Source organism: Poeciliopsis prolifica, unplaced genomic scaffold (assembly GCF_027474105.1).
Source record: "Poeciliopsis prolifica strain line A6 unplaced genomic scaffold, Auburn_PproV2 SCAFFOLD052, whole genome shotgun sequence".
NCBI classification, from domain to species: domain Eukaryota; kingdom Metazoa; phylum Chordata; class Actinopteri; order Cyprinodontiformes; family Poeciliidae; genus Poeciliopsis; species Poeciliopsis prolifica.
In genome coordinates this window covers 2,429,514-2,441,682 of record NW_026562427.1, presented here as the reverse complement: position 1 = coordinate 2,441,682, position 12,169 = coordinate 2,429,514, and the positions used below count along the sequence as shown (strand labels likewise).

Here is a 12,169-nt window from a genome sequence, read left to right as displayed (position 1 = left end):
ACACACGGTCAGTTCAGGCATGTCAGTGGTGAGCAGCCGTTCCCAGTGGAGAGTCGCTGCTGTGCAGCCATCAAGCAAATCTGGCTGCTCTGAAGGAGGCCCCGTTTGATTTTCCTCCAGGGTATCTTTACTTTTTGGTAGAGGTTAACATGTGAACACAAAAGCTAAAAAATAATCAACTTAAAAAAAAAAAACATGGGTTTGCAAGTTTTAATGTTAGGGAGAAATACCCTCACACAATAAATCTAAAGTCAAGAGCAGTCTTGGTAAGCCTGTGCAAAAATTCTGCGTAACACTTTTTCTCTCTTCCTCTGTTTCCCACTCACTCACCGCGCTCTGTCTTCATGTGAGGCCGTTCCAAGCTGGAAGGTTCTCTCAGTGTTACATAAAATCCAACTTGAGCAGCTGTAGGGTTAAAAAAAAAAAAAAAAAAAAAGGGGGGGGTGCAAAAAGAAGAGAGGAAAGCAAGGCAAGAAAACGCAAAACCGTGAGATAAAAAGGCCTGAAAAATAAGGTTCTTGAAAAGGAGTGTCTGCAAACCTCCTCCTGATCAGATCTTGGAAAGTAGGAAGAACAAAAGACCGGGAGGAAATTGAAAGCAGAGCGAAAGCAGCTTAGCAGCTCCCTTTCCAAAAGGCCTGGAAGAAAAGGGAGACAGAAAACTGAAAACAAGGCATTAAATGGCTCTGCATCACCCAGCCGGTGTCTGGATGTCTGAACCCCTCATGGGACCAGACAGATAACTGCTGGAGCAGAAGACCGACTCGGCCTTTGGACCACTTTTACCCTGACGAGAAACAGTTGATCCAAGATTAGCCGCACATTGTTTGTGTCACCTGACTCTGGCCCAGGTTTTGTTTTTCTGTGTTTCAGTGTATTCCACACCTGCAGAAACCCACATTTAGGAAAATGTGGGAAGTTTATACTCTCTTGTGCTTTGTTTGCATGTGGCCCAGACAAGTTTGACACTTTTTTTCCAAGTTTATTGATTCCTGAATGGCATCTGGCAAACTGAATTGAACTCCTTATTGTCTTACTTCTTTTTTCCAATAATAAGTAACCTCTTGCAACTCTTTCATACAAGCACTGTATGCAACTTTAGGTGGACACCCATGCCACATGTCATTTAAGTTTCAATTCAATACATAAGTACATTATTAATCCAAGAGGAAAATTAGATGTTGTTGTAACTCATATGCAAATGTCTTCAAGGACAAGGTTGCATATTCTGTTGGTTGTGGGAAGGACAGATATCCTATAGCTAATATTACAGCACTAGGAAGCTTCTGACTCAAGATCCTCTGCTGCATTTAGTGTCATGAAGTTGGATTTTTGAATTATCGACTGTACAATCAATAAATCTAATTTAATTTGTATAGCACATTTCAGCAACAAGGCATTTCAAAGTGCTTTACTTCATAAAACCACAAAAAAAAACAGTCATGCAACATAGAATCAACAATTGAAACAGTACAGGCGACTCCAAATAGGTGGGATTTTAGTCTAGATTTAAAGGCATGCAGTGTTTCAGCAGTTTTGCAGTTTTCTGTGAGTTTGTTCCAGAATGTTAGCAAGTGAATGGCGGGTCACCATGGCAACTGCATGACTTTTTATCATTTTTAGGGGAAGAAATATTTTCCCACATTCTTTGGGAGCTTGGTGTCCCTAATCGCACATCAATCGTACAATCTGAACAGGATGTGGGTTTGTTGCCTCTGGGCAACACTGTGCTGTAAGGAGTATAAAACACCAAGGTTTTCTACAGTGATTATGAGAAGTGTAATACAAATCAAACAAAAAAGTGACTAACGACTCTTAAAGAATAATATTGTCTGAACAAATATTTGTGCACAAAGTCGCCCTGAGGCAGCAAGCAAAAACACAGAGTTTTAGCATATAAATGATGACAAAAAAAATCTTAAAATTATCTACAATGTTTCTTTACCTGATCACAGACATAAAGATAATTTTTATTGAGAGTTGCCCAGAATTTAGACATGAAGAAAAGCGATCTTCAACTTACAAGTAAGGCGTGGCATGCAACTCTGCTTCATAAAAGGACTGCTCCTCTTCCAAGTCAAAGGTCACATAAACTTTAAAACCTCTTTCATTTGGACAAAATAACAACAACCTCTCCTTTTCACGTCTCCTCTTGGCTGCTCCTGAACTTACAAAATATGAAACGGCTTCAGAGATGAACCTCCAAGCTAAATAAAGCCAAACGACAGCTTGTGAGTTGTTGATGGTTTGAATATTATTTTACAACTTAAAATGACATCCATACTTCAAGCTTCTCCACATTATCCCTGACCTGTGTGCAAAGTTTGCTGAATTTACAATTGAATTCAAACGCTTTCACATAACAGCTGGATTTATACTGAGATCTGACGTTTCTGAAGGCAATTTTATAAAATTCTGATGAATTACATGCAAGATATTGGTTGTAATGCGACAAAATGTGAAAAAGCACTGTAGATGTCAAAGTGATCGTAAACAGAAGAGCAAAGCATGACAAATTAGATTTATAAGAAGTGCTCGACTGTTTGCAAGTGAATAATGACTCACAATCCAAATGGCTTGCAGACTGAATACCAAATAAACTCGTAATTATCTCTCAAAACCACATCCGTATTTGCTCACTGAGGTGCTCGTGAACATAAATCTAAGAAGTGCATCTAGTCAAACCACTGAAATCAAACAGTGTGTTTAAGTAGACGACTCTGGCGCTTGAGTTTGCATATTTTAGGTGTGCGACGTTGGCCGACTTAACACTTGTTCAATTACCTTCGCCTCGTGTTGCTGCACAACATTTTTACCACAGACACACACTTGTTTATTGGCTTGTTTCCTTCTCTTTATTCATCCAGGCCAAGTACCCCGCTGCCAAGGCGGCTTTTTCCGCTGACCAGAAGCAAAAACATACATTGCTGAAAACCGACGGAAGTCCTGGATGACTGAATCTCCAGTCATCCACTCAGAAGAGTAGAGCACATTTCCCATCAGATGCAGGACATTTCCCAACCTTCAGACAAATATTTTAAAAAAAGCAAATAGGGAAATAAAGTGATTTATCCAATGAGAAGATCTGAGAAAACAAAAAGGACACTGAGTAATGGTGGGTGAAAATAGATGAGGTGGAGGTAGAAGAAAGGGATGGGGTATTTATTTAATAAGCACAGGTCAAATCTGACTCTGCGTGCTCGGCTTTCGCTGTCACAGCGTGCCTTTCACCATTTGTTTTCCATAAACAGCACATGGAAACGTTTATCTGGCTTAAAGCAGATCAGCGCACGCTGTCTCAGGCCTTTAACATTTGCTACTTGTTTTCCAGATCTGTCCTAATAAAGTTTTCTGAAAAATATAGGCAGCGTTTATGAAAAGTATTAATAAAATTAGATATTTCAATAGAGAACAGCAGGCCTGCTGAATTCAGGCACTGATCAAGCTGTCTTAGATTGATTTAAACAAACGTGAAAGAGAGAAGGAAGGGGGGAAAAATATGATAACAGTATCTTCAAGTTGTTCCCTGTGGCTCAGCAAGACTTAGGTGTCTCGAAAAGCCCTTTTTTTTCCAAACCTTGAGTGTTTTTATTCTGCGACAACATCTGCAGTCTTGGGAAAGGGAATAGAAATCCCATCTGCCCGCTTATGAGGAGTGAAGTCATAATGGAGCATAAGCTTGAAGTCTTCAGACCTCTTGTTTAATGGGAAAAAACTGCTAAAACCATCAACAAAAACTCTCACAAGTCCCACAGAACCCTGGTTCTCAAAGTGGGGTTCACCTGCCGCTGGTGGTACTTGTCCTGACTTTAGTGAATTATTTTTTTTTATTTTTGCATTAATTGTAAGGTAAATGCAAACATAAGGTAGTGGATGAAAATGAACTAAGAAGTCAATGCTGCTGGTTAAAGGCGAACAGGCCCGCTTCTCCAAAATAGGACCCCGACTCATTTTTAACACAAATTGCAATTTACTGTCACAATATATCACAATGCTGATGACCGTTTTAAAAATTCCAAGAAAATAACAAGCAGTAAAATACCCACTTAAAACCCCGGTGTTCGTTGGCTAGCTCTATTTACTTAGGTGGTGCTTGTTATAGAATATGTGAGAATCCCAGTTATGGCTCTGAGGGCTGCAAAGCAAGATTGCGTGCTTGGAAAAGGTCATTTCAGTGTGCATTAACACCTGAGTGTGAGTGTAGGAATGGTAATAAATTCATCCTCGTTTTGGCCTCCGAGCACAGCATGTGTATTTGTCTGCATTTGTCAGGCTCTTGCGAGCATATGGTGAAGGGATTCAGGTTTTTCTCAAGCACACAAACTGAGCTGTCCATCCATTTCCAGGTAGACAGCTATACGCCTGCCAAGCAATCTACATCATGAAAAAAAAGGAGGTACCTGCCCCCGTTCAGGTCCAACATACACATTCCAGGCATTCAGGGTGCACTGATATGTTCGTAATGTTTTGAGAGCTTGCCTAATGACACAAAGAGTTTATTGCACAGTGCCGGGCCTCTTGGTGCTTCCACTTTTCAGAGGTGATCACTTTAAATAATCAACAGGGCAGACAGAGGCAATAATCAGACCCTCTGTCCCTAATACATCTTGCAAAGATCAAAGGTGGCATGATGTCATTCGCTCTCTGATCCTGAGCCAAATCAAAGCCAGAGTCTGTATTGGCATTGACCACTCTGCTCCGTCATAGTGGATCGTATTTCCATATTCCTCATCAAATCAAATACAATAAAAAAAAAGGGCTTGTTTATTTATGTTTTCTGGCAGCTCCGGGCGTTCCTCTTGCAAATAACGGAATGTGTTTTTGCAACAATACCTAGCTTTGGGCAAAAACAGCCAGTTTTATCCTCACACTCCGGAGCGACGAGGGTCTCAGGAAAGGAACATAATGTAAACAGCAACCTCTGGTGGCTGTTGGAGGAAGTCTACATCAGCTCCATGCTCCAGCAACACGAAGGCATGGCTTTACGTAACAGCAGCTATAAAATAAGTTGTGTAGAGCCTTGAGGTTTCCAGCAGCTATTAGCTGACAGAGTTTTTTCCAAGAGGAAATCCCTATCTGACAATCTCATCCTCGTAAGTGCTTTCAGCCGTCTCATGAGTTTGGTACAAGTGTTGCTCTGTTACAATGAAGAACAATAGGAAAAACATGTCTTAATGTTTTTATGGAAGCCATACCAGATTTTCTTTCCCTCTTTCTTTAAATGTGAAGGGAGAAATGATTTGTGTATGTGTGAGCACATTGGCAGTTGAAAAGCCATCTGTGTTTCTTGGGTTATTGACGAGGTGCGTGTTGGGACAAACTGGGGGGTTCAGCTCGTTACTTCTGGGTGATGTAAAACCATTCATAGGTGTGAAAACCACAAGTGAGCACTTGCAAGCTTTACTGGACACGCACACTCAAGACTCATTCAATGCACTGTGCACAAACACAGGCCTGGTAACAAATCCAGGACTGTTCGACTTCGCAAAGCACCTATGCTTTGGTGCGTCATAGAAATTACCTCAAGTAGAAACATGAGGCTTAAACCTTTTCATAGTTCATCAAAGTATATTCTCAATATTCAGGCCCTGAACTGTCATGTCCCTTCTCCTTTGCTAACTCTTTCTCTAGCCGGTTAAAGTCTGTTTCAGTTCTAGTAAGTTGGGCATCTGTTCTTCTCTGTGGGCATGAATATGAGGTAAGAACGCGAGCAGGAATTTGCGAACGTGGTTGACACTCTTATCACGTCATTTTAAACATGTTCCTTTGGACAACCAGTTTCTCCAAGATCTCTCATTATATTTCTGTTCATTACATGGTGCTGTATGCGTTCTTTCACAAGTAACACCTTCACTTGTCCAGTGTCGTAAATCCACAGCCCAATCAACACACAAATTTCAATACTCAGATTGGTCTGGCTTGTATCACCTTTGAGAAGGTTCCAAACAGCAGGAAGGAACCGCACTGAATTTGCAAATGGATAAGTACTTGTCGGGCTGACTGGGAAGAACCGGTTAAAGCCACGACTGTGAAGGCGGGCCTTTAGAAGACCGTGGTAACTCTGGAGCAGCTGCAGATATTTGGATGATTGTATTCTGGTCAGAAGACACCAAAGCCCTTCAGTGGACATGCTAAATTCTACGTGTTTTGGAAACCTAAGATTGCACATCACACTTAAGACATAGCCCACCATGAAATGTGGTGACTGCATCATGCTGCAGGAATGTTTTCCCCTTTGTGGGGACATTAAGCCTAGTCAGAGTGGATGAGAAATGGGTGGAGAGAAATACAGGGAAATCCTAGTATTAAAGACCTTTAAAGCTCCATAAGACTGGAGTAGAAGGACGCCTTTCAGCAAAGCAACACTAAATATACAGCCTAGTTAAATTTTAATGGCTTAAATCAAAGCATACAAATCTGTTGGAACAGCCTATTCATATAATCCAGTCCCAAATTAAACTGTGGTAAAAATGTTCTGAAATCTCCCAGTGAGAAAATGATCACATAACATACACTGATTAATGTCGATTTAATTGAGAAAAAATGATAGACATAAATTAAGAAACATGCCACGCAACTCAAAAAAAAAATACACCTAAAGAAAATAAAAGTGTCTTTGTTTTTCTGTCACTCCTCTCCGGCTGGGAGGTTTTCTTCAATCCTCTTGATGAACTTCATGCGGATTTCTGTAACGTTGTCCCCTCTGAGGCTGTCCTGGGCAAACTTCACATCCACTGCCATCTGGACCTAAATCAGATTCAGAATATCATATGCCTAGGTCTAAACGAGACTCAAGACACTTCAAGAAAAAACACTACTTTCAACAGACAAGTTTTAAATAACAAACTAAAAGTCTTAAGTGTTTTATAAAGCTTCAAAATACTTTAAATGAGTCTGTCTAAGAAAGAAATCTGCAGATTATATACATGCAAGACAGAAAAAAAATTATTTATTTTGCATATAAATGATTCATTTACAATACACTTGTAATATATATTTTTAATGATTTATTTTGCATATAATTTATTTTGCTGTATGTGTACAGCTGCATTCCTCAAGTCAAAAGACTACTAAACTGCCATTAGTTTAATCTTTTACTAGATATATTTACATTAATACTTTTATTATTTATTTATTTATTATTATTGGAGCCTTGCAATGAAATTTCTTTCAATTTGTACATTTTTAAACATACAATTGAATGACAATGAACTCTGTCTTTGTGACTTTATTAACTCATTAGGATTTTCAAGGACACTCTTGAACTTCCAGCTGCACATGCGTCAAATTCGGGATCTTAAACCATGGCAGCCATGTTATTTTATGAAATCTGACCAAGTCTTTCAAAATGGGGGAAACGAAGCAGTTGAATTTACCATCTCCAGGGCTCCTCTGAGGACACCACACAGTAGATTGGAGTAAATGAGCGTGCTGTGGTTATCTGGCAGCTCCACAAAGTCAGCCAGCGGGTTGTTCTCCAGAATGAGAGAAAATTCATCTCCTCCTGGACTCCAGTTGGTCACACTGGGGGTAATTCCCAGGTACGTCTTAAATGCAACCTAACGGACCACAACAATATTGAAGAGAAGGGTGAGGGGGGGGAAAGGGAAACAAATCAGGGTCTGGATAGGAAAGAAAATCTTTTATTTGTTGCACATTTATTCAGAAATTTTAGCTGGACATATTTTGCCTTTAGTTTCTTTCAACGTCAAACGTTGTTCAACAAACCCATTTAACTATTGGTGCTTTTTTAAAAGCATAATAAAGCATTCAATAGATCAGACATGAGGTCGATGTAATACTAACTAGTTACATTTACAAGAGTAATATTTTTGTCGAAGAACTATTTTTAGGGGAAGTTCTACTAAAGTGTACTTTTTACTTTTACTTGAATAATGTTATTTCAAAGCATGGCGACTATTACTTCAGCAAAATTTCTGAATTTTGCTCAAAAATGTTACTGCAAGTACCTGACTGAATAAATCACTTCTATGATATTTGAGGGGCCAAGTGATATCCCAAGGCAAGGCAATCATTAATTGTCGAGTCCAAACTACTGTTTTCTGAATAAGCGTTGTTCCATCTGTGCACTGAATCTCTTCAAGCACAAAATAATATCTGAACCAGCTGAAGCCTAAAAGCTGCTCTTCTGTTTTCTTGTCCGGGAAGTCATCAAGAAAATCGGGTTCCAGTCCAAAAAAGCCACAACGTGTCACCAAAGAAGAAAAGCAGGAGGAATGCAAATCAAATTAGGAGCACAGTGACTTTATTAACTCATAAGGACTTTCAAGAACATTTGAATACATTTATAAACTTCCCACGGCACATGCACCAAATTTATGTGCAGCCTACTAAACCTTAGCAGATTTAAATACAGCATTTTGGGTCAAAAAAGGCCATAACCACAGCAGGTGATCTGAGTTTAGCATTTAGAATCAATGCCAATAACTTTATCCTGTAAACTTTACAATTTTATCCTCCACTTGGCCTAAAGCATATGATCTCCCATCTGTACTGTTGCTCTTTCACCCATCATGTGTTGGGCTATTTTGATCTCTTTAATCTGAATTTTTAAGACCTCCTCCCACCCCCAATCTTGGGAGACGTCTGCAATCACACTCCAATTGATCTGGAGCCTTCCACTTACCTTAGCGATAATGTCGGCTGTTTCTCGGAAATCCTGACACCTGCCGATGCTGGAACGCGCCAAGAAGTCCTCAATCAGACGCACTCCGATGTTGTATCCCCTGTAAGGGACAGGGAGCCAGACAGAAAGGCAACGGATATCAATGTTCGCATCCATAGTAGGAGAGAGGTGTAAAAGGCAGAAATTATACAAAATTATACCCTTCAAGACATTTTTGCTTCACACACTTGAAGCCTTGAACTTGCTGCCAATTGTGACTTAAGTCGAGAAAACTTATCCTGACTGCAGTTGGAAGCCAATTAATGTGTCCCTATCCTAACATAGCCCATCTCTGACCAGTTGGGTGGAAAACTTGAGAGCAGAAAGAGAACATTTACTACCTTCTTTGGGCAGCTGAGACATGTCTAATCCTGCTCTAAGCTCAGGGTTGCCATACAACCGGGGAAACAAAGCACACTCAGTCCAAAGATTTGCCGGCTTGAAGGGATGTTTTGAATTTTTGGGGGCTACAAATCCACGGTTTTGTCCAAACTATTTTGCTGCAGGATTACTGTGTCCAGCTTGGCCGTCAAGAGATGTTTGGTCTGTCTTTAAAACTAGTCTCAACATTAGCTGCATCTAAAGCTTTTTTCCCTAAAAAAAAAACTGCTAACAACACATGGATGTGTGTGAGAAATTAAATCTTAACATAGGCCACAGTATTACTGATTGTACAGCAGGAGAATGGCCAAGCCACACTTAAGCTTTTGGGACTGGCAACCAATAGCACACAAAGTTCAGACAGTTTCTTTTTCACGTATTCAAAGATACATTTTCACATGACAGACAATGTAGTTTATATCACAGAAAGCGTTGTTATGGAATAACAAAATTAATATTGTAAAGTGCTAATCTTAGTGTTATACTATTAAATACCTGAAAGGCAATGTATTGCAGTGTTCACTAGAACACACAGATTAACTTAATAATGAATATGCATAATTTGGTAGTCGAGCATCCTGTCCATAGGTGACATTTGAGCACAAAGTATGTTCACAATCTTTCCCAAAGACACTCAAATATACAGTTTTGTTCTTTCTGGTCCAGAAATGCCTTCGCTTTCATTTACCAGTTCAAACATGTTTGTAGCAATTGCCAATGTAATAATGGTCAATAATGTAGCGCCAAGCCATGATATAATGACTGTAATAGTTTCAGTATAGCATTCAAATAACTGGTGGTTATATGGTCATGGTGCAGAAAATTAAAGCAATGCACACATTTTGCAATACCAGAACAGAAACAACAATAAAACAAATTTTCTTCCAACAATAGAAGCTAAACATACCAATTAACTTCAAAGATTCACACCATTTACAATCTGCAATGGATGTGACAAATGCTTCTTAAAGTTTACTTACATTTTGTCCAGCTGTTTATTGACTTCCTCATCATTTTCATAGTCTTTACAAAGCTGGGTCACCAGGGCCCCATAGGTCAATGTGAACAGCTCAGAGTTCTAAAGGAAAAAGCACAGTAATGTATTTAGTTTTTGCTGTTTCAATGCTTGGGGGTTGGTAAATTAATGTACACCAACATAGCTGGAAAAAGGTAAAATAAAAAGTTTACACAAAAAAAGATCCAAGATTGTATAAAACTGAAATTATTCATCTGTGACAGGAATTTTGACAGGAACAAACAAATAATCCAAATTTCTAAAATAACAAATCAGAACATTTTTGTGCTTAATAAAAGTATCAAGAAATATATTGTTAAATTTAAAACTATATGGCAAACTCCTATCATGCCACAAGATGAAATTATAAACCATCAACCGTAATAATGTGACTGGCAGCTACATATTGCTTTCATGTAGATTTTTACTTTTTAATAGCTTGATTCAATATTTCTTTTGGCACTGTATATGTTTTTGTTTTTTTTTTAACTATGCCTCAGCATGTAGTTACACAGTAATATAGATACCTGGTAGGCAACAATGGTAAAACACTAAGAAAAGATATATTATAAAGCCTTTACGAGCTGCAATCAAAACAAAATATTTCAGGTTTTTTTTTTTTTATTACCCCAGAATCCAAGAATGCAAAGCCCTTTATCTTTATCTGCTGAAAGATACTAATGTCAGGATGTGGTGCGACTTCAGTTACCAGAACATATTAAGATACTTGCTTTTTAAAAAAATGCAAATTAACATTAAAAATCGAAACATAAACACCCCAAAACTAAGGCAGCCGACTATGTCTGTAAGTAAGCCTCTATATTTTTAGCTTACATGCTATACGAGCTACACTTCCCCCAGAAACCAGCAATAACTGATACATAAACGTAGCAGGTTTTTGTGTTTTTAATACGTTTTGTCACAAGTACATAAACGACAAATCACGACTGTCAAGCATTTTTTTTGACGAAGATATGAAATAGTTTGTTCTAAAGTATGTATTTGTTCAAAGGTTAGCATTTTGCAACTTAGCTAGCTAGCTCCTATGGCGTAAATCCTACCATTTTTTTGCTGTCTGTCGTTCGATTGGATTGCCGAGACATCGTGGAAAGAGTTACAGGATTACACGAGAGGTAATTCGAGATTAATCCTTTATTTATTTGATTCTGGCTAAGCACCTAGTTCCGTAATCACTAGTTCAGTCACACACTTCCTGTTGTGCAAAGTTAGCCAAATAAAAGCATCAGCTTCCGGTTTACTTAACAGCTTAAAAGGGCGAGGATGTAAAATAGAAAGGCAACATAAAGAGTTAAAAAGTTAAAAGATTATTTTGACTAAATAAGAGAGCAACACAGCTTATGTTTCAGAACGCTACACAGGATGTGGTTTTCATAATTTGGGAAAAGACACACGGGGACATTTATTTTGAAGGCAACCCGTCTGTATTTCGTCTTTTTTCCCCCCGATAGTATGTAGAGTTACCGCCCTCTAGTGACCACTAGAAAAGGATTCACATCATATACCGGGCACAACAAAACAACCCAACACAAAATAGCTATTCCTTACTGTTACTTCATCAAAAAACAAAAAGTAATAATTAAAAGTGGTGTGTGTTGTTGTTTGGGGGAAATACAACCTTTTAAGAGCAAATTGCCAGTTACAACATGGCGATCGTGTCAAACTCCAGTCCCAAAGGGCCACTGTCCTGCAACTTTAAGATGTGCCTCTGCTGCACCACACCTGAATTTAATAATTAGGTCAATAGCAAGACTCTGGAGAAATTATCTACAAAAGAAGGAGTAAATTAAGCCATTTAGTTCCAGCATTTTGTGCCTGCTGCACGTCTAAAAACTGCAGCACACCGGCCATTGAGGACTGGAGCAGGACTCCCCCTCCGCGAATATCGGATGGAGTTATTTTTGCCTCAACAGTAGTGCCTTGGTTTCACCACTAGATGGCGGCATAGGCGTGCGTTCCTTCAGGCTCCAGAGACGGGCACTCCGAGGAGCGAGCAGCGGTCTCTCTCTGATAGGTTACAGATGTGCTTCAAAGTGAGCTGCTCGTTTTCAGTCCTGGAAATCACGTGG

At 39.2% G+C, this 12,169-nt stretch overlaps 1 protein-coding gene across 1 annotated transcript; it reads right to left on the bottom strand.

The window, feature by feature from the left end:
• Positions 1-6,510: 6,510 nt before the first annotated feature.
• On the bottom strand, positions 6,511-11,327 carry trappc3 (trafficking protein particle complex subunit 3). Its single transcript, XM_055058855.1, has 5 exons — positions 11,144-11,327; positions 10,048-10,145; positions 8,648-8,747; positions 7,377-7,559; positions 6,511-6,747 (listed from the first exon to the last, which is right to left on the bottom strand). The coding sequence occupies exons 1-5, from the start codon at positions 11,183-11,185 to the stop codon at positions 6,628-6,630; spliced, it is 543 nt and encodes a 180-aa protein (XP_054914830.1). The 5' UTR covers positions 11,186-11,327; the 3' UTR covers positions 6,511-6,627.
• Between the last annotated feature and the right edge of the window lie 842 nt (positions 11,328-12,169).

Bases quoted from the DNA above. Each gene is read 5' to 3' on its own strand.
- trappc3 (XM_055058855.1), bottom strand. From the start codon at position 11,185: ATGTCTCGGCAATCCAATCGAACGACAGACAGCAAAAAAATG. The intron at 10,146-11,143 runs GTAGGATTTACG...TTTTTCCTTTAG, and splicing joins CGACAGACAGCAAAAAAATG to AACTCTGAGCTGTTCACATT. The intron at 8,748-10,047 runs GTAAGTAAACTT...TGTCCCTTACAG, and splicing joins AATAAACAGCTGGACAAAAT to GGGATACAACATCGGAGTGC.